The sequence below is a fragment of the Saimiri boliviensis genome, chromosome 12 (genome assembly GCF_048565385.1).
Source record: "Saimiri boliviensis isolate mSaiBol1 chromosome 12, mSaiBol1.pri, whole genome shotgun sequence".
NCBI classification, from domain to species: Eukaryota; Metazoa; Chordata; class Mammalia; order Primates; family Cebidae; genus Saimiri; species Saimiri boliviensis.
The window spans coordinates 16,683,119-16,705,400 of NC_133460.1; the positions used below are offsets into that span (position 1 = coordinate 16,683,119).

General features: G+C 48.1%; 2 protein-coding genes across 6 annotated transcripts in view; both read left to right on the forward strand.

Annotated features, from left to right (window-relative positions):
* Positions 1 to 18,189, forward strand: part of EARS2 (glutamyl-tRNA synthetase 2, mitochondrial) — a 36,844-nt gene extending 18,655 nt beyond the window's left edge. For 2 of the 4 annotated variants that reach the window (XM_010340785.3, XM_039477903.2), the window contains 5 exons: positions 1,250 to 1,358; positions 5,696 to 5,849; positions 5,958 to 6,088; positions 10,388 to 10,523; positions 11,307 to 18,189. In XM_010340785.3, the coding sequence (XP_010339087.1) occupies positions 1,250 to 1,358; positions 5,696 to 5,849; positions 5,958 to 6,088; positions 10,388 to 10,523; positions 11,307 to 11,390 (614 nt within the window). In that variant the 3' untranslated portion in view covers positions 11,391 to 18,189. Of the gene's footprint in view, positions 1 to 1,249; positions 1,359 to 5,695; positions 5,850 to 5,957; positions 6,089 to 10,360; positions 10,748 to 11,306 lie in introns of those variants that run through there. The other 2 variants (XM_074381922.1, XM_010340786.2) reach the window with 2 other exon arrangements.
* A 710-nt stretch (positions 18,190 to 18,899) lies between these two features.
* The window catches only part of GGA2 (golgi associated, gamma adaptin ear containing, ARF binding protein 2), a 40,565-nt gene continuing 37,182 nt past the window's right edge, over positions 18,900 to 22,282 (forward strand). The window contains exon 1 of one of the 2 annotated variants that reach the window (XR_005581762.2): positions 18,900 to 19,093. Coding sequence is in view for 1 of the 2 variants with exons in the window: in XM_039478118.2 (XP_039334052.2) it covers positions 18,994 to 19,093 (100 nt within the window). In the remaining variant the exon portion in view is untranslated. The remainder of the gene's footprint in view (positions 19,094 to 22,282) is intronic. The other variant, XM_039478118.2, reaches the window with a different exon arrangement.

Below are 22,282 nucleotides of genomic sequence, written 5' to 3' on the forward strand. Positions count from 1 at the left end.
GAACTGAGCTGCTGCTCACAAGAAGCAGCTCCCAGCACCATGGTTCTTAACTCTTGATTCTGCTTTGGAATCCACTAGGAAGCTTGTAAAATACGCCCAGACCCCAACCCAAACCAGTCGACTCAGAGTCTCCGGTACAGCCACGCTATGGGTGTACTGTTCTGCAGCTCATGTCTTGAGAGTAATGGGGCTAGGGTTGGCCTGATTGTTTTCAGACTTTGTTTTTCCTTAATGACAGAACCCTTTCTGAAAATAAGAGCCCATTCAGCCTCTTGATATATACATAGCTAGAAGTTAAATCCCTTTATTCAGGTGGAATGTGAGGCCCAGGGCTTGCTAACCCAGCCTCCCTTGTGTTTGCAAGTAGAAGGAGGGCGGGTGCAGTGGCTCGTGCCTTAAGCCCAGCACTTTGGGAGGCCAATGTGGAAGGATCATTTGAGCCTGGGAGTTTGAGACTAGCGTGGGCAATACAGTGAAACTCCGTCCCTACAGAAAAAAATTATTTATTTATTTATTTATGAGCCAGAGTCTCACCCTGTCACCCAGCCTGGAATGCAGTTGTGTGATCTTAGCTCACTGCAACCTCCACCTCTGAGGTTTAAGTGATTCTTCTGCTCAGCCTCCAGAGTAGCTGGGATTACAGGTGTGCACCACCACGCTTGGCTAATTTTTGTATTTTTAGTAGAGACAGGGTTTCACCATGTTGGCCAAACTGGTCTGGAACTCCTGACGTTGTGATCTGCCCACCTCAGCCTTCCAGAATGCTGGGATTACAGGTGTGAGCCACCATGCCTGGCCCTACAGAAAAATTTAAAAATTAGCTGGGTGGCCAGGCGTGGTGGCTCAAGCCTGTAATCCCAGCACTTTGGGAGGCCGAGGCGAGTGTATCACAAGGTCAAGAGATCGAGATCATCCTGGTCAACATGGTGAAACCCCGTCTCTACTAAAAATACTACAAAACATTAGCTGGGCATGGTGGCGCGTGCCTGTAATCCCAGCTACTCAGGAGGTTGAGGCAGGAGAATCGCCTGAACCCAGGAGGTGGAGGTTGCGGTGAGCTAAGATCACACAACTGCATTCCAGGCTGGGTGACAGAGTGAGACTCTGGCTCATAAATAAATAAATAAATAATTTTTTTCTGTAGGGACGGAGTTTCACTGTATTGCCCACGCTAGTCTCAAACTCCCAGATAAAGTGGAAGGAGGAAGAGAGGAAGGAACCTGAGTGGCTGGGCCTGTCTTCTTTACAGGGAACCAGATGGGCAGGACTCTACCGGAGCTGATCACGCAGTTTGACCTAACCCAGATCACCTGCCACTCAGCCCTGTTGGACCTGGAGAAGCTCCCAGAATTCAACAGGTGAGTGGGGAGCATGGCGATCCCCTGGTGGGAAAAGACTTTCTTGCTGATGACAGTCCCTACAGTTCAAGGGATAACAGGCTCTGGTGCCTAATTCTGTGTGACCGTGGCTAAATCACCTAACCTCTTTGAGCCTCTGTTTCCTCTTCTCTAAAATGGGATTAATAACAGTACCAATCTTATGTAATTGTTGTATGAAAGTATCTTATATTAAATGTTGCATGAAAGTATCTTGTATAGCACTACATAGAAAGTACTCAGTAAATGGCACGTATGTTTTTATCATGAGCATTGTGTTCCTGGCCACCCCTTGTGTGGATTCTGTTAACAACCAAAGCCTGGAGAAGGGTATCTTCATTTTAGACTCACCTCCCCCACTCAGCCTCACACTCAGCCAACACAGTGAGTGAGCACTATCTCATGGCATCTAGTTTATATTTCATATATTTGATATTGCAAGTATCACTTCACTTTGGAACCTCCAAATATTATTCCAACTCAGATTACTGTTGACATGTTTGAGTCAAAGGGTGTAAGTTGACCAGGCGTGGTGGCTCACACCTTTAATTCCAACACTGGAAGGCCAAGGCAGGCAGATCACTTGAGGTCAGGAGTTTGAGACCAGCCTGGCCAACATGGTGAAACTCCGTCTCTACTAAAAATACAAAAATTAGCTGGACATGGCACATGCTTGTAGTCCCAGCTACTTGGGAGGCTAGGGCAGCAGGATCACTTGAACCTGGGAGGCAGAGGTGCAGTGAGACAGGATCACACCACTGCACTCCAGCCTGGGCAACAGAGTGAGACTCTGTCTTTAAAAAAAAAGTTACGCCGGGCGCAGTGGCTCACGCGTATAATCCCAGCAGTTTGGGAGACCGAGGTGGGCAGATCATGAGGTCAGGAGATCAAGACCATCCTGGCTAACATGGTGAAACCCCATCTCTACTAAAAATATAAACAATTACCTGGGCATGGTGGCATGTGCCTGTAATCCCAGCTACTTGGGAAGCTGAGGCAGGAGAGTCGATTGAACCCAGGAGGCAGAGGTTGCAGTGTGCCAAGATCATGCCACTGCACTCTAGCCTGGGTGACACAGCAAGACTCCGTCTCCAAAAGAATATATGCAATTTGTACTTTTATCATTTGATATTTCTTTTTGAGATAGGGTCTTGCTCTGTCACTCAGGCTGGCGTGCAGTGGAGAGATCATGGCTCACTGCAGCCTTGAATTCCTGGACTCAGACGATCCTCCTGCTTCCCCCTTTTAAGTAGCTGGGACTACAGGTGTGCACGTATGTTTGCATTAGCCAAATGCCTGGCTAATTTTTTATGGAAACTGAGTCTAACCATGTTACCCAGGCAGGTCTCTTGCTTCAGCCTCCCAAAGTGCTGGGATTATAGGCATGAATCACTGTGCCTAGCCTTTTGTCTTCCTTATTATAGAGAAAGTGATATCTCAGGGAGAAATGGAGCCAGGTCAGGAGAGATAATTTGTGATTCATTCAAGTCCTCCTTGAAGCGTGAATGGCAGTCACAAGGAAGATGAAGGTGGACTTTTGCTTAATGTGAGTCAGGGAGGGGATGGGATGTTACGATTAATGCCTGTCGGTTTAATGCAGCCAAAACTGCCGTTATTTTTAGACTTTTTTTTTTTTTTTTTTTTTTGAGACAGTCTTACCTCTGTCACCCGGGCTGGAGTGCAGTGGTGCGTTCTCAGCTCACTGCAACCTCCACCTCTTGGGTCCAAGTGATTCTCCTGCCTTAGCCTCCTGAGTAGCTGGGATTACATGCTGCTGCCACTACACCCAGGTAATTTTTTGTATTTTTAGTAGAGACGGGGTTTCACCATGTTGGCCAGGCTGGTCTTGAACTCCTGACCTTGTGATTCACCCGCCTCAGCCTCCCAAAATGCTGGGCTTATAGGCATGAGTCACTGCACCTAGCCTTACACGTTTTTATAATCAAGCCACCTCTATGATTCTTTTTAGTAATAGTAGTCAAGATAGCAGTCATCCCAGCAGTAGTAGTACCACTATGGTGGTGTAAATAGTAATAGTCATTATCATTTATTAAGCACTTACTCTGTTCTTGGACCATATATGTGTTTTTTTGTTTGTTTTTTTGAGACAGAGTCTCATTCTGTTGCCCAGGCTGGAGTGCTGTGGTGTGATCTCAGCTCACTGCATCCTCCATCTCCCGGCTTCAAGCGATTCTTGTGCTTCAGCCTCCCAAGTAGCTGGGATTATAGGTATGTGTCACCACACCCAGCTAATTTTTGTAATTTTAGTAGAAATGGGTTTTCGCCATGTTGGCCAGGTTGGTCTGGAACTCCTGACCTCAGGTGATCCACCTGCCTCAGCCTCCCACAATGCTGGGATTACAGACGTGAGCCACTGCACCCAGCCCCTGTATATGTGTTATCTATCACAAGCATGGTCATGAGGGCCACTTGATTTTTTTTCCTTCAGCTGTCTCATCTGGCTATTTAGGAGGTTCTAGACAAGTTTTTCTTAGTACCTTTAAAAATATATATTATTACATTTTTCGGTCAATCCACGTTGCAAATAACTTTCCTAAGCATGTCATTTGTCTACCCTCTGACATGCCAGTGCCTCTTTTCACATCCCCAACTCCAAGATGAGGTTGTAGTACAGGTCTTGCTGTCAGTGTATTCCATGAAGGCCCTCAGTTAATCTTCACAACAGTCCTGTGCAGGAGACCCTCTTGTTATCCCCACTGGATGAGGACCCTGAGCCTCCAAGTGGTTTTATGACCTGCTGCAAGCACCTGGTAGGGTGGGCTTCACACACAGACCTGTCCGATTTCAGAGCCCATGAGATGCTTACCCATGCCTTCCTGTCTGCCCTTCTTCCATGCCATAGACAAGGAGCTAAGCATCTCAGCATGGTGCTCTGCCCTGGGTAGCTCTTGTCTCTCCAGTCTCTCTAATTCTGCCCAGGAGAGGGGAGGGCAGCTTAGAGGGCTGAGGATGACAGGGTATGGCTTGAGGGTTGGAGTTTCAGAGGCTTTCCTGCTTCCAAAGGAGGAAATACGGTAATTAGAAGAATTCTGGAGGCCAGGCACGATGGCTCCCACCTGCAATCCCAGCACTTCAGGAGGCTGAGGGGGGCTAATCTCTTGAGTTCAGGAATTCTAGACCAGCCTGGCCAATATGGTGAAACCTTGTCTCTACTAAAAATATAAAAATCAGCCAGGTGTGGGGATGCACAGCAATAATCGCAGCTACTCTGGAGGCTGAGGCAGGAGGATCGCTTGAACACGGGAGATAAAGGTTGCAGTGAGCTGAGATCGTACCACTGTACTCCAGCCTGGGCGACAGAGTGAGACTGTCTTAAAAAAAGTAAAAAACTAAAAAATTTTTAAAAACAAGGAATTCTGGAAAGGAGAAGTCCCAGGCATTTAAACTGTGAGCACTTAATTCAAACACATCTGCCTTCTGCCTCCTAATCCTAGAAATCATATTCTTGACCTCCTTTTCTGTGCCAAAGCCCCGCAGTTGAAGCTAGACTAGAAGGCAGACACTCCGTATTCTGCTTTGTAAATTCAGGCTCATGTGGAGGCCAGGCAGGCAGCACAGGGAGGCAGTGGGGGCTGGGTAAGAGATATTGAGGAGCAGAGGGACTGACAGACTGCAGTGATGCTCCTGTCAGTCTGAAGTGGGCAGCCTCCACTCTGCCCGGCCTGTTGAAGTAGTGGGCGGCAGGGGCTCTTTGCAGCCGGATCCTCTGATAGCCCAAGAGAAGTCAGAACTCTGCTTTCCCATGATCTCTTCTACTTTAAAATGTTGGCTACTGTCCAGGTGCCATGGTTTTATGCCTATAATCCCAGTGCTTTGGGAGGCTGAGCTGGGAGAATTGGTTGAGCCTAGGAGTTCGAGATTAACCTGAGCAATGTAGCAAGACCCTGTCTTTACAAAAAATAGAAAAATTAGCTGGGCATGGTGATGTGTGCCTATGGGCCCGGCTACTTGGGAAGGTGAGGGGGAGGGTCGCTTGAGCCTAAGGGGTCTAGGCTGTAGTAAGCTGTGACTGTGGTACTGCACTCCAGCCTGGGCAACAGCAAGACTCTCAAACAAAAACAAAACCACTGAAAACAAAGCATGTGTTCGAGTTGCTTGGGACTTTCAGGCTGTTTGTGACTTTAGTCACAGCCCTTTGTTTTTGTAAATGTAAAGAGAATTCTACTTCTAGCTTGTGAAAAGGAAGGCTTATGTGACCTGATATGTCATTCTTCCAATTTCACCCTTTCCCCGGGGGAGAGATGGTTTTGGTGGGTTGGGGTGTTGGCAGCAGGACAGCCCCTTGACTTCTCGCCCAGGCTGCACCTCCAGCGGCTGGTGAGCAGTGAGAGCCAGAGGCGCCTGCTGGTGGGGAAGCTGCAGGCCCTTGTGGAGGAGGCCTTTGGGAGCCAGCTGCAAAACAGGGATGTCCTCAACCCAGTCTACATGGAGAGGATCCTCCTGCTGAGACAGGTTGGTGTCAGGGGTCTGGAAAACCGAGGAAGGGGGTACTGGGTGCTCCAATTCCTCCTCCTTTCCAGAGTTCTGTTCCTAGTTCATTCAGACTTCCTGCTTCCCCAGGGTCACATTTGCCGCCTGCAGGACTTGGTGTCCCCAGCGTACTCCTACCTGTGGACTCGCCCTTCGGTGGGTCGAGCGCAGCTGGATGCCATCTCAGAGAAGGTGGATGTGATTGCCAAGCGTGTGCTGGGGTGAGTACCTGTAGGCTGAGCTCAGGGTTCCACAGCCTCCTTCCCTCGCTCCCTCCCACAGCCCCCTTTCTTCCTTCAGGGCTGGGCTGTTTGGGCCCCCGGCACATCCCCATGGCTAGTGAAGAAGTAACCCTTCACTGACTTTCATTGGTGAGGAGGGCTTGCCCAGAAGACCCAGGTTTTCCGTGGACATAGGCCTGTGTTCACTGCTTGCCCCAACATGGGCTGGATCCCAGCTCTGCCATGTACTCACCTGCTTATGTCCCCTTGCTCAGGCAGCTTCCCTTTGGCCAAGTTACTGCACCTATTTGAGCTTCCTTTTCCTTCTTGGTAAGAGGGAGATAGGCCGGGCGCGGTGGCTCAAGCCTGTAATCCCAGCACTTTGGGAGGCTGAGGCGGGTGGATCACGAGGTCGAGGGATCGAGACCATCCTCATCAACATGGTGAAACCTCGTCTCTACTAAAAATACAAAAAATTAGCTGGGCATGGTGGCGCGTGCCTGTAATCCCAGCTACTGAGGAGGCTGAGGCAGGAGAATTGCTTGAACCCAGGAGGCGGAGGTTGCGGTGAGCCGCGATCGTGCCATTGCACTCCAGCCTGGTAACAAGAGCGAAACTCTTATCTCAAAGAAAAAAAAAAAAAAGAGGGAGATGATGCTAATTCTTATTGTAACAGTAATGACTTTCAATTACAAATGCAACCAAAGCTGGCTTAGGCAAGAGAGGAATGATTGCTTATGTAACTGAAGAGGTTAGAAGATGGGCTGCATGAAGCACAGCTTAATGCAGGAGTCGGTACTCCGTTACCAAGATTTGCTTTCTCTCTGCCTTTCACCTTCTGCCCCCACTCCTCCACGCGGACATGCTTCCTGCAGAGGCTCTGTATTAGGTAACTAGAGGGCAGGTTTCTCTACCAGACAAAAGAAATTACAGCACATATCCCTTGTGGAATTTCTCCCTTATGTAGCAATCTGCAGGAAGCAGCTCAGGGCCCATCCTCCCACCTCAGCCTCTTTGAGCAACTGGGACTACAGGCCGCCACACCAGGTAATTTTTAAATTTTTTTGTAGAGATGAGGTCTTGCCATGTTGCCCAGGCTGGTCTCAAACTCCTAGGCTCAAGCGATCTTCATGCCTCAGCCTCCCAGAGTGCTGGGATTACAGTGTGAGCCATGGTGCCTGGCTGAAGCCTATTTCATCAGGATTCAGTGTCCTAACTGCCCGTCTCCATCATGAGGCTGGATTTCAGATTTGCTCTGGGACTCCCTTTTGAGTCAGGAAAGCTGATATCCAAATGTTCAGGAGCTGCCAGATCACTAGAAATCCCTTCTGTGCCTATACCAAGGTCTGGGCCAGCTCTAGGTTGTCTGGAACTGCCATTGTGCCTGGCCTGGCGCCTGTCATTCTTTCATCAGTTCCCCCGGCAGCCTGCTTCCCTGCAGTGCCATTGGAGAGAGTGTCTGCTTTTTTCCCACATTATATTTTACATATTCAGTATTTCATCTCCTGGATTTTGTAAATAGCAGTACTCACGTGACCCAGTTAATAATTGTCTCAGTCCATGGGGTTGCTATAGCAAAATAACATAGACTAGGGCTTTAGCAGCAGATGTGTATTTCTCATAGGTCTAGAGCAGGCGTCCCCAAACTTTTTATACAGAGGGCCAGTTCACTGTCCCTCAGACCGCTGGAGGGCCGCCACATACTGTGCTCCTCTCACTGACCACCAATGAAAGAGGTGCCCCTTCCTGAAGTGTGGCAGAGGGCTGGATAAATGGCCTCAGGGGGCCGCATGCGGCCCGCGGGCCGTAGTTTTGGGGACACCTGGTCTAGAGGCTAGAAGTCTAGGTCAAGGTGCTGCCAATTCGATACCTGGTGAGGGTCTTGTTCCTGGGCCTTTCCCTTTTCCAGCCCTTCACTGTGTCCTCATGGTGGAGGGATGAGGGACTACTCTGGGGTGTCTTTTATAAAGGAACTTAACTGTATATGAGGGCTCTGCCCGAATGACCTGATCACTTCCCAAAGGCCACACCTCTGAATACTGTCACCTTGCGGGATGAAATTTCAGCATGTGAATTTAGGGAAACACAAACATTCAGAACATAGAGATGATGCAATAAGAACGATCACCCTTGTCTGAAACTGAAACTCATCTGCTCCAGTGCTGATAGTTAGTAAGGAAATCTGTCTGCACTAAAAGGCTGTTTCTTCAAATCACTTATGAACCCAGTTCCCTGAGCCAGTAGTGGTCCATATTGAGTTGACTTTGGAATGCAGTTGCCTGGACCGTGTTTGAGCAGGCAGGGTCAGAATTGGCATCACAGGTCATCTGGACCAGGAAGATGTCCAGCCCCAGTTCCTCTTCCGTGTCTCCATTGTGGAAATCTCCAGTAATAACTGAGGGGAGGCTGGGCACTGTGGCTCGTTCCTACAATCTCAGTATTCTGGGAGGGTGAATGGGGAGGATCACTTGAAGCCAGGAGTTTGAGACCAGCCTGGGTAACATACCTTGACCTCATCTCTACAAAAAGTAAAAATAAAATTAGCCAGATATGCTGGCAGGCACCTGTGGTCCCAGCTATTCAGAAGGCTAAGGTGGGAGGATCATTTGAGCGCAGGAATTTGAGGCTGCAGTGAGCTATGATCGTACTACTGCAATTCAGCTTGGGTGACAGAGCAAGACCCTGTCTCTCAAAATAATAATAATAATTATTTTTTTTTTTAAAAACTTAGAGGAACTGGGAAGTTGCAGTGAAACACACTCAACCCAGTCCTATTCTCATCTCTTGACTTTAACTCAGAATCAGGGCTGGGGCAAATTTGTTGCAAGTCCAGCTCTAACTGAATAGAGAATTTCTCCTGAAACTAAAGCTTTTGTAGAGAGGATCTTGCTCGCTGGACTGCCAGGATGTGGGAGATGGTTGCTGGCCCCTTTGAATTTAGATGCTAGAGCGTTTCAGTTTGTGGAAGAAAGGTTGTAGCAAGTTGGTGGTGGGCCATTGCTGGAGCTGGGTGGGGCCTTCTGATTTATTCTGTTCTCAGCTATATCTCCAAAGAAGTCTCCCTCTACCAATCTCAAAGCTATATTTCAGATAATTTCCCAGAGATTATCCATTATTCTATGTCAAATCTATTCCTAAGTTTCTTTTTTGTTGTTCTTCCTGCAAGCAAACCTAAATTTCTTTTTAGATCCTTTTGTAATATCTCAAAGCTCATGAATGTACTTAAGGTAACTAATTTTTTAAAACTTTAAATTCAAATATAAAATGTAATACTTGGCCGGGTGCTATGGCTCACATCTGTAATCACAGAACTTTGGAAGGCCAAGGTGGGCAGATCACCTGAGGTCAGGAGTTCAAGACCAGCCTGACCAACATGGTGAAACCCCATCTCTACTAAAAATACCAAAATACTAGCCACGGGAAGTGGCACATGCTTGTAATCCCAGCTACTTGGAAGGATGAGGCAGGAGAATCACTTGAACCCAGGAAGTAGAGGTTTCAGTGAGCCGAGATTATGCCATTGCACTGCAGCCTGGGCAACAGAGTAAGACTCCCTCTCAAAAAAAAGATGTAATAGTTCTGAGTATTTATCATGTGTTCAGGCACTTGGTGCTTTATAAGTTTTAACTCTTTACGATAGCCCTGGGGAGGACAGATACTATTATTTATTGATCGATTTTGAGACAAAGTCCCACTCCATTGCCCAGGCTGGAGTGCAGTGGCACGATCCCAGCTCACGGCAACCTCTGCCTCTTGGGTTCAAGCAATTCTACTGCCTCAGCCTCTTGAGTAGCTGGGACTACAGGCGCCCGCCACCACCCTTGGCTAATATTTTTGTATTTTTAGTAGAAATGGGGTTTCACCATGTTGGCCAAGTTGGTCTCAAACTCCTAACCTCAAGTGATCTGCCCATCTTAGCCTTTCAACGTGCTGGGATTACAGGTGTGAGCCACTGCTCCCAGCCTCAGATACTATGATTCTCCCCACTTTACAGATGAGAAAACAGAGGCATAGAGCTTGCATGACACAGAGGTAGCGATGAGTAAAGCCTCTTAATGGCACCTCTTACCCCCCTACATTGTGCTCGCTGGCGTCTCTGTGCGTGGTCCCTTGGTGGTTATTTTTTCCTGACCTGGATAAGGAAGCAGGTGGTCGATATCTTCCTCACCTCCCTCAAAACAGGCTTGAACACTGATTGTGCTGCTTGTACTGTAGCTGATCAATAACCTTCTGAAGCCCTTCCTCCCACCCAGTTGCCATTGGCCCATGCAGGTCCTGTAGACTGGCCCTCTTCTTCAGGCTTCTAGAAAGATCTGGTATGACCTTAACTCAGGATGTGCTGAGTGGAGAACTGAAGAAGCTTTCAGAAGGTCTGGAAGGCACCAAGCACAGTAATGTGATGAAACTCCTCCGGGTGGCCCTCAGTGGACAGCAGGTGAGGCAGAGACATGGGTTGGATTGTTCCCTGGAGCCCCTCATTGATCCTTTCAACTTATGTTTCCTAGCAGGCACCGAGCTCAATGTTGGGGATACAAAGATGAATGAAACATGATCACTTCCCTCATTCAGTCAGTCAGCAGACACTATTGACTACCTACTATGTGCAAGCATTGTGTTAGGTACAGCGGATACAGTATAGAATGAAACACACATACATAATCTCTGTCTCCATGAGGTTTGCAGTTTATTGGAGATAACAGACCTAGCAACAGCTTACTTAATATGGGAAAAACAGGCCGGGCGTGGTGGCTCATACCTGCAATTCCAGCACTTTGAGAGGCCTAGGCAGGCAGATCGCCTGAGGTCAGGCGTTTCAGATCAGTCTGGGCAACTTGGTGAAACCTTACCTCTACTAAAAATAGAGAAATTAGCCAAGCATGGTGGTGCACATCTGTAATCTGAGCTACTTGGGAGGGTGAGGCACGAGAATCACCTTAATGGCAGACGGAGGTTGCATTGAGCCGAGATCGCACCACTCCACTCCAGCCTGGCAACAGAGGGAGACTCCATCTTTAAAAAAGAAAGAGGTGGGGTGTAGGAGGAGAAACAGGCTCCTGGGACCCATCATTGTCCAGGGAACCAACACGAGGTCTGATCCTCGGAAGACAGGCAGCAGTATGGGGGCTGGCCTGGGAATAATTTGTGCAAACTGAGTCTGAGCTTCATTTCTTTAGGCTGCTTAAGGTAATAAGGCAATATTTGTTCTTTTTGTTCTTAGCAAGGACCTCCCATAGCTGAGATGATGGTGTCTTTGGGACCAAAAGAAGTGCGGGAACGAATCCAGAAGGTGCTTTCCAGCTAGGGAGAGGATGTGTCCGGCAGTGGAGATTGCCCCAAGAACGTGTGATCTTAGAAACAGCCTTCAGAGACCAAAAGGAGACCTGGGGCCCATCGGGAGGTTTGCCGAAGGAACTGAGAATGAAAACACTCTGTGACTGCACACAAGTGCATTTATGGCCCCACCACAGGCCCGTCCTTGCCAGTTGGCTGGGCAAGCCCAACCCATCTCCTCCCTGACTCTGGAAAGGCATTCTCCATGACTGGTTTTTCACATATTACACAGAGGAGGTTAGGAGTTAATTCACGGAAAAGCTGACATCCCAGGACAGTGCAGAAGGCTTGGGTTTCGCTTTGCTAGGGCCACCATAACAAAATGCCACAGAACCAGGTGGTTTAAACAACAGCAATTTATCTTCTCACATTTCTGGAGGCTAGAAGTTCAACATCAAGGTGTCAGCAGGCTTGGTTTTTTCCCGAGGCCTCTCTTGGCTTGCAGACAGCTGTCTTCTTACTGTGTCCCTATGCCATCTTCCCTCCATGCACACACATGTCTGGTTTCATTATGTGCCAACATTCCTCTTCTAGGAGCACCAGTCAGACTGGATTAGGGCCCACTCCACCCTACCAGCCTCATTTTAACTTAATCCCCTCATTAAATGCTCAGTTTCCAAGTGCAGTCTCATTCTGAGGTGCTGGGGGTTTCTCATCATAAGAATTTAGGGGGACACAATTCAGCCCGTAGCAGCTGGACAGCAGGACTCATGGGTCCCAGTTCTCAGGCCTCAAGGACCAGAACAGTGAAGGATATGTGACACAAGCAGGGCTGAACTGGACGCCAGACTTTCTTTGGGGTTGTAAAGGGAGAAGTGACCTCCACTGCCAAGGTTAAGTGCTCTTGTCTTATGCTACCCTTTATTCTTGAACCTTGGGACAGCCTGTGTCTCCCTTCCCTAAATGTCATCTGTTCCTGTTTTCCAGTTCTCCAGAACTGGTCCTTGGACTGGAGACCTCCACCGTGCCTATTTTGTGGCTTTCACTTCAAATCCATCTCTTCCTTCCTCCATGACTTGTAAGTCATCATCTCTGCTGGTTTCTGAAATGAGATAACGCTTCTTGGGGTCTTCAGTGAAGAGGAATAGCAAAAGTGACAGCAGGATGGTGGCAGGGTACACAAACGCCTACGAGGCTTCTAGGCTTCCCCTGCGTGGCAGCCAGCCTCTAAGATGACCCACAACCACCCCTTCTTTCTACTGTTCACACCCTTGTGTGGTTTCTTCTCACACTGAATAGGCCTGACTTGTGTAACCATTATGCTATTGAAGAAATGAGAGTTTGACTTCTGAGGGTAAGTCGTAAAATACATCATGGCTCTGTTTTGCTCTCTTGGATCACTTACTTTGGGGAAAGCCAGCTTCCAGGTCTTGAAGATACTCAAGCAGCCTTATGGAGTGCTCCATGTGACAAGGGATCGAGGCCTCCCAACAACAGCCATGGGAGTGTGCCGTCCTGGAAGCTGGTCCTCTGTTTCCAGCCAGGCATTCACATGACTGCAGTCCTGGCTGATCTTGATTGTGACCTCTATAGGAGACCCTAAGCCAGAACCACTCAGAGAAGCTGCTCTGGAATTTCAGACACATGAACTGTGAGATAGTAAATGTTTATACTTGGTTTGGGGATAATTTGCTCTCTGGCAGTATATAATATATTTCTTTTGTCCGGGGAAGTAGAGAGAAAGGCGATCACAGAGTTTGTTTAGCCCCATAGAGTCCTAGTCTTTGTTTAAAGAATATACCCAGTTGGACGCGATGGCTCACACCTGTAATCCCAGCACGTTGGGAGGCAGAGGCAGGTGGATCATAAGGTCAGGAGTTCAAGACCAGCCTGACCAACATGGTGAAACCCTGTCTGTATTAAAAATACAAAAAAGTTAGCTGGGTGTGGTGGCATGTGACTGTAATCCCAGCTACTCAGGAGGCTGAGGCAGGAGAATTGCTTGAACCCAGGAGGCAGAGGTTGTGGTGAGCCAAGATCACACCACTGTACTCCAGCCTGGGTGACTGAGCAAGATGTGGTCTCAGAAAAAAAAAAACGAAAAGAATATATCAGTTCTTTCCAATACAGAATCCATTAAGTTAGTTGGTTGCAAGCAATAGAAACCAATTTTGCCTCACTTAGGTATATTGGAGGCAATAGGAGAACCACAGCATCTACAGAAAAGCCAAAAAGCCAGGTCTTGGAAAAGACAAGAACTGGCTACAGGAGCTAATGGCCAGTCTGGTCCGAGTTCTTTGGTGGGGACACATGAACTACACCGTTTTGTTGTTGTTAATTTCTCTGTGTTTTCCTCTCAGTTTTGGATGGCTCTGCTCAAGGTTCAGATTCTGAGGAGTGAGTATCTGTTGGGCTAACTGAGGTCTTGCTGCTGTTCCTTGGCCAGAAATAGGTAGTCTCACAGGGATTATATGCAATGGAGGCAAAGTTTTTCCCAAGGAAAACTAGGGAGCTTTTTCCAGAAGATGTAATGGCAGAAACAACAGGTGGTTGACCACAGAAGGGGACAGTAACAATAGTATTTGTGGTTTATTACGCACTTGCATGAGCCTCATCTCAGTAAATTTTTGTCATAACCCTGTGAGAGAAGCAGTATTTTTTTTTTTCAGTTACAGATACGGAAACTGAGGCTCTGAAAAGTTAAATAAAACTTCCTAGGTTGGCTGGGTGCGGTGGCTCATGCCTGTAACCCAGCACTTTGGGAGGCCAAGGCAGGTGGATCACAGGGTCAGGAGTTTGAGACCAGCCTGGCCAATATGGTAAAAACCTGTCTCTACTAAAAATACAAAAAATTAGCCAGGCATGGTGGCATGCACCTGTAATCCCAGTTACTCGGGAGGCTGAGACAAGAGAATTGCTTGAACCCAGGAGGTGGAGGTTGCAGTGAGTTGAGATCATGCCACTGCACTCCAGTCTGGATGACAGAACAAGACTCTGTCTCAAAAAAAAAAAAAAAAAAAAAAAGAAAACTTCCGAGGTTATAGTATGAGGCAGAACCAAGATTTAAACTCAGGTCTGTCACAATCTAGAGTCTAAGCTTAAGTCTGATCTGCTGAGTGTCATCAGAGCATCTGTTTCTAAGACATTAAGAATAGTTACCAGGAGCTCCTTGGCTGATGGTCAAGAATGTGAGTGTTTTTAACAATGTGAGTGGCCAAACTCACATTGTGGCTAAGTGGATTCTTTATCTACAACATGGATGAACCTCTAGGAGTTGATGCTAAATGAAATGTTAGCCACAAAAGGACAAATACTTCCTAACACTTTGTGAGGCCAAGGTGGGAGGCTCACCAAAGGCCAGGAGTTTGAGAGCAGCCGGGGCAACGTAGCAAGACCCCGTTTCTACAAAAATAAAAGTTTGTAGTCACCAGGTGAGGTGACACATGCCTGTAGTTCCAGCTACTTGGAAGACTAAAGTAGGAGGATCACTTGAGCTGAGGCATTAAGGCTGCAGTGAACTATGAATGCACCACTGCACTCTAGCCTGGGCAACAGAGCAAAACCCTGTGTCTAAAAACAATGAATAAATACAATTAAATTAAAAGGGTAAATAGTATAAGATTTTACTCCAGGCTGGGTGCGGTGGCTCACACCTGTAATCCTACCGCTTTGGGAGGCCAAGGCAGGCGGATCGCTAGGTCAGGAGATCAAGACCATCCTGGGCAACATGGTGAAACCCCATCTCTACTAAAAATACAAAAATTAGTTGGGTGTGGTGGCGCTTGCCTATAATCTCAGCTACTCGGGAGGCTGAGGCTGAGGCAGGAGAATTGCTTGAGCCAGGGAGTCAGAGGTTGTGGTGAGCCAAGGTCATGACATGTATACTCTAGTCTGGCGACAGAGTAAGACTCCATCTCAAAAAAAAATTTTATTTACTTATTTGAAGTACATAAAATAATCAAAATTATAGAGGCGGAAAGTACAATGGTGGTTGTCGGGCTTTGGGAGGCAGAAATGGGAAGTTACTGTTTAGGGTATAGAATTTTAGTTTTACAAGACGAAAAGTTACGGCGGGGGGGTCAATGGTGATAATTGCATAACATTGTAAAGATATTTAATGCCACTGAACTGTACACTTAAAAGTTACTGAGTTGGTACATTTTTATATTTTCTGTATTTTACCACATTTTTAAAAAAATGGTAAATTAAAGTTGGGCACGGTGGCTCACACTTGTAATCTCAATACTTTGGGAGGCCAAGGTGGGCAGATCACTTGAGACCGGAAGTTCTAGACCAGCCTGGCCAACATGGTGAAACCTCTTCTCTACTAAAAAGTACCAAAATTAGCCAGGTGTTGTGGCACTTACCTGTAATCCCAGCTACTTGGGTGGCTGAGGCACGAGAATCACTTTAACTCCCATTGTATTCCAGCCTAGGGAACAGAGCAAGACTCTGCCTCAAAAAGAAAAGTGAAATTAATAAAGCCGCTCCTTCCTCAAGTTGAGTGTGCTGTGCTGTCTGGAAAGCAGCTCCAGACGTCTGTCTTCTGTTTGGGGGTTTTGCTCAGGATCAGTAGGATTGGTTTATTGTTGTTGTTGTTTTTTTTTTTTTTTTTTTTTTTTTTTTTTTTTTTTTTTTTTAAGAGAGAGGGTGTTGCTCTGTTACCCACACTGGAGTGCAGTGGCACAATTATAGCTCACTGCAACTTGAACTCCTGGGCTCAAGTGATCCTCCCATCTCAGCCTCCTGAGTAGCTGGGATCACAGGTGCATGCTGCCACACCTGTCTAAGTAAAAGTGTTTGAAGGAATTTCATACTTTTTTTTTTTTTTTTTTAAGATGGAGTCTTGCTCTGTATCACAGGCCGGACTGCAGTGGCACGATCTCAGCTCACTGCAACACCCACCTCCCAGATCCTGGTTCAAGCAATTCTCCTACCTCAGCCTCCCAAGTAGCTGGGATTACAGGTATAAGCCACCATGTCCAGCTAATTTTTGTATTTTTTTTAGTAGAGACGGGGTTTCACCATGTTGTCCACTTTGGTCTTGAACTCCTGACCTCGTGATCCGCTCACCTCAGCCTCCCGAAGTGCTAGGATTACAGGCGTGAGCCACCATGCCCAGCCTTCACATGTTTTAAATAACCTCAAGCCTATCCCTGGTGTTTTGAGAGTATAGTGCGGCAGCGAAGGGCACAGAGGCTGACTGTAGATTCAGAAACATTCTGCTCCTTATTCACGTGTTACTTTTCTGTATCTCAGTTTCCTTGTTTGCAAAACAGGGATAAGAATTTTACCTGTCTCGCCAGGCAGATAAAGAAGTTTACCTGTCCCAGTTACTCGAGAGGTTTGAGGCAGGAGAATTGCATGAACCCGGGAGATGGAGTTTGCAGTGAGCCAAGATTGTGCCACTGCACTCCAGCCTGGCGACATAGCAAGACTCTTTCTCAAAGGAAAAAACAAATAGAATTTTACCTGTCTCAAAGAGTTGTAAGGATTGGAATAGATAATATATATGAAGTTCTTTTTTAAAAAAATTTAATTTATTTTTAAGACGGGATTTCACCATGTTGGTCAGGCTGGTCTTGAACTCCCGACCTCAGGTGATCCACCTGCCTTGGCCTCCAAAGTGCTTGGATTACAGATATGAGCCACCACGCCCGGCCTCTGTCTCAAAAAAAAAAAAAGGGATGGGGGAGAGAGGGAAAAGGGATGGGGGAGAGAGAGGGAGAGAGGGAGAGGGAAGGAGGGTCTATAAAAACTGATGCTTTTTATTTATAAATGTTAGTGTTTCTGTCCAGCCCACCATCACTAGACTGCCCTGTAAGTCGCCTCAGTAAACCTCCTGCCTCATTCAGTGGCTCCGGATCTCTTCCGCCTTTCAAACTTGGTCCATCCCTACTGAAATTAATAGGGGTAGGCACAACAGAATCGATGGAAAATTATGCAGTCTAGACAGCACAACCTTTGAGGTTCTAGCCCTTCTTTGTCTTTGAGAAGTCTTATAATTCTGTTAAGTTGTAGATAGCTGATAGTAATGCAAAATCATTCTTGCCCATAAATAGGTAAATTAATTCTGCCCACCGGAGGGACAGCTCTCACCCAGGTGGAAAAACCCATTTTTCATCCATTTGCACATTCCTCTTACATTCCTTTTTTTCCAGATAAATTTGCCCTTCATTGACTTCACTTTTGGATTGATTATGACATCTGCTTGGTTCCCTCATGTAATTAAATAAAATATTTAACATGCGTTCATTTCATAATTATGAGAATCATGACATACTTTTTTGGGAAAATTATCTCCTAACAAAGTAAGTAAATAATACAACGATGTTAAACTGTGTGATGCAGAAAAAGCAGACTACTAAGCAATGCAGGACATGTTATTTTATAAGTGTTCCAGGAAAACCCTTCTGTAAGCAAAAATACAAGCACATAGGCCAGGCACAGTGGCTCATACTTGTAATCCCAGCACTTTGGGAGGATGAGGCACGTGGATCATGAGGTCAGGAGTTCAAAACCAGCCTGGCCAACAAAGTGAAACCTCATCTCTACTAAAAATACAAAAAAATTAGCTGGATGTGTTGCCATGCACCTGTAATTCCAGCTACTTGGGAGGCTGAGGCAGGAGGATTGCTTGAACCCAAGAGGCGGACGTTGCAGTGAGCTGTGATCGTGACATTGCACTCCAGCCTAGGCAACAGAGGGAGACTCTGTCTCAAAAAAAAAACACCCCAAAAAACAAAACACAAGCACTGTAGGAGGTCGAGGCAAGAGGATCTCTCGTATCCCAGGAGTTCAAACCAGCCTGGGCAACATGGTGAAACCCAGATTCTACCAAAAAAGAAAAAAAATAGCCAGGCATGGTGGTGCCTGCCCGAAGTCCCAGCTCCTCCCAAGGCTGAGGCAAGAGAATCACTTGAGCCTGAGAGGTGGAGGCTGCAGTGAGCTGCGATCATGCCATTGGACTCCAGCCTGAGTGACAGAGCAAGACCCTATCTCTAAAAAAATAAAAAATAAAAATGCTGAAATAATTATTCGTGTTCATCTGAAAATCAAATGTAACTGGGTGTCGTGGTTTTTTGGTTTGTTTTTTTGAGGCGGAGTTTCACTCTTGTTACCCAGGCTGGAGTGCAATGGTGCGATCTCGGCTCATTGCAACCTCAGCCTCCAGGTTCGAGTGATTCTCCTGCCTCAGCCTCCCAAATAACTGGGATTACAGGCACATGCCACCATGCCCAGCAAATTCTTTATTTTTAGTAGGGACGGGGTTTCTCCATTGGTCAGGGCTGGTCTCGAATTCCTGAACTCCTGACCTCAGGTGATCCGCCTACCCCGGCCTCCCAAAGTGCTAGATTACAGGCGTGAGCCACCGCACCCAGCCTGGCGTCTTGTATTTTATCTGTCAACCGTACTGTGAGTGGTCTCAGAAGACCCGCGTCGGGTGGAGGGATCTGAGCTGAGCAATATCCCGGCTATGCCCGCGTGGAGGCGGGGCCTGGGGAGTGGGCGTGGCAAGGAGGCCCCGCCCCGTCACGTGCCCACAGCGCCTGCCGCGTAGTCAGCCAGAGAGCGCGCCAGGCGGCAGCGAAAGAGGCAGTGGCTCCCGCCGTCACAGCGTTGGGGCTGGGGCGATGGCGGCGACCGCGGTGGCTGCAGGGGCGGGGGCCGTGGCGGGAACCGAGTCGGCCCAGGGTCCCCCGGGCCCGGCAGCGGCGCTGGAGCTGTGGCTCAGTGAGTAGCCTGGCGGGCCATCGGCGCCGGTGTTGCGCAGCACGTGAGGCCTCGCTTCCCGCCTCCGGGGGCCTTGCTTCGGGGCGGACTGCGGCAGGGGAGGCCGGAGGCGGAGTAGGGAGTTCTGGGCCCGGCGTGGAGGGGAGGATCGCCCAGTGGTCCCCCGAGAGGAACCCCAAGCATCCGCCGGGGCTGCGGCCCACGCCTGGGCTCTGCCCCTCCCCCTCCGCCAACTCCTCCACCCCACAGCCCACCCACTCCCCACCTTAGCTGCAATACACGACCCGGACCCCAATGGCTAAGTATCCTGCGCTTTCCCCTGCGCCAGGCACTGTGCTCACAGCGGCTCGGCCCTCGTTCCCACCCGGAGCTAGCTTCTTAACCTCAGTAGGGAAGCGGGGATGTTGAGGCTTAAGGGGACGCAGTAGTGCAAGACACGCAGTCTCTTTGGGGCTGAGAAATCTATATGTGGCTACTGCGTCAGAAACAGCTTGTTTGCCTTTTGTTTGTGTTTACTTTGGCCAGACTTTTTTTTTTTCTTCATTACAATTCAAGATGAATGGCCAGACTTTTTTTAACGTGTGTATGTATTTTTATTTTGTTTTCGAAGAGACGGGGGTCTCATGTAGCCCTAGTTGGGCTCAAACCCCTTGGCCAGAATTATTCTGCATGTCTCCTGCAAGCTTCACAGTAATCTTAGGGGTTACTGTTAACCTCCGTTTTACCAATGCGGGATCGAGGTTCAAAGAGGATAAAGAATATTCCCCTTGTACCCAGCCCTGCCAGGTGCCGGGAACACTGAGATGCGTAACACAGGGTCCTTGCTCACAAAAACATTTTTTAGTGGGCACAAGCCGGCAGTCACAGCACCTTACTAACGGGATTGGCGAGGAGGAGGAGGGCGTTTGTTTCACCTGTGGTGGTAGGAGTTGGTTTGTTTACCTGGGTGTTGTCACAGCCGACTGCATTCCAAGCAGAAGAAACTGCATGTGCAAAAGCTGGGGACAAGAGAATGTGGAGCACTCCGGGAACAAGTAGGTCAGTCCGCTGGAGTGCAAGCCTAAAGCGCAGGAATCCGGGAAAGAGGCTGCACGGCTAATTGGGGCGAGATCTTCGAGAGCCTTGTGTGCTGCAGAAAGGAGTTTATGTTTTATCCGAGGGCAGGGAAGCTGTTCGGGAGTTTTCAGCTGGAGAATCTGTCTGATCAAGGAAGCCTGTTAAAGGCGTCAGTTGCAGCCATATGGTGCTAAATTGGGTGGAGAGGGTGAGACTTGAGGCAGGGAGAGCAGCTAAAAAGCTCTTCTGGTGGTGGTTGGGGGCTGCAGGAGGACCATGTGGGGAGCGGAGAAGTAATGAGCAGCCGCAGTCAGCAGCTTCAGTGCCTTGGAATGGAGGCAGGGGACAAGGTTTTCAGCTCGAGGAACTGGTGGCTTACAGATGCCTCCCCTGTGAGGAGGAGCTGGTTTAGGAAGAAAAGGTTGAGATGTGGAGTTTGAGGTGCTTGTGGCATAGTCAAAAAAGAGATGCTCTCTAGGCAGCTAGTTGGTACCCGAGAGGGTGAGTGTGGGATGTACGGTTTGGGAGTCTTTGGTTCACTGGCCACAAGCTTGCCGGACAAGCTTGTGTATATTAAGAGCAGAGGTGGCCGGCGAGGTGGCTGACCCCTGTAATCCCAACACTTTGGGAGGTGGAGGCCAGCGGATTACCTGAGGTCAGAAGTTCAAGACCAGCCTGCCCAACATGGTGAAACCCCGTCTCTACCAAAAAAAATTAGCTGGCTTTGGTGGTGCATGTTTGTAATCTCAGCTACTTGGGAGGCTGAGGCAGGAGAATCACTTGAGCCCTGGATGTGGAAGTTGCAGTGAGCTGAGATCATGCCACTGCACTCCAGCCTAGGGGACAAGAGTGAAATTCCGTCTCAAAAAACAAAAAAAGCAGAGGTTTGGAGAGAGAGCGTGGGGAGCCCCAGCACTGAAGAGGCAGATGGGAAGAGAAGACTGAAGGCCGAGCAGAAACAGGCAGGAGGAGACCTGCAGGGACACCCACTGACAACAAAGGAGGGGTGTGGATGTAAGGTAGTTTTGCTGCTTAAAGATGGAATAGAATGAGGAAGGAGAAGAGGGAACTTTGAATTTGGTAACCAACCAGTTATTTAATGAAACATCTTTGAGTTAAATAGTAGAGACAGAAGGTAGTAGTTTTAGCAGGCCATGGAGAACAGAAGGCATAGACTGGAGTTGAAAAAAAAAAAAAGGCTTGCTTATGCCTGTAATCCCAGCACTTGGGCAGACCAAGGTGAGCCGATCCTTTGAGGCCAGGAGTTCAAGACAAGCCTGGCCAACATGGCAAAACCCTGTCCCTACTACAATTAAAAAACAAACAGACAAACAAAAAACAAAACATGCATGTTGGTGCGTACTTGTACTTCCAGCTACTTGGGAGGCTGAGGTGGGAGGATCACTTGAACCCATGGAGGTGGAGGTTGCGGAGGTGGGGCTAAGACTGCACCACTACACTCCAGCCTGAGCATTCGAGTGGAGGAGGAAAAAGGAGTACCTGGAACCGAGGCTGCCCAAGAACAGGGTTCTTCAACTCCAGCTTTTTCTGAAACAGAGTCTCTGTCACCCAGGCTGGAGTGCAATGGCATGATCTCAGCTTGCTGCAGCTTCTACCTCCTGGGCTCAAGCAATCTTCCCACCTCAGCCTCCCCAGTTCCAGCTTTTTGAAAATTTTTATTTATTTATTTGTTTCTGAGAGAGTCTCGCTTTGTCATCCAGGCTGGAGTACAGTGGCCCCATCTCAGCTCACTGAAACCTCTGCTTCCCAGGTTCAAGCGATTCTCCTGCCTCAGACTCCCTAGTAGCTGGGATTACAGGGGCATGTCACCACACCTGGCTAATTTTTTATATTTTTTGGTGGAGATGGGGTTTCACCATGTTGGTCAGGCTCATCTTGAACTCCTGACCTCAAGTGATCCGCCAGCCTTGGCCTCCCAACTTGCTGGGATTATAGGTGTGAGCCACCATGCCCAGCCTAATTTATTTTTTATTATTATTTTTTTCGTGGCATATACATTGTATTAAGTTCCAGCCTTGGGGGGCAATGTCCCAAAGTTGCTAGGTCTTCCTGTTTTTCAGAAATAGCTAGAACCTATGTTCTTAAGTGAAATCTCTTGGGTTTTCAGAAGTT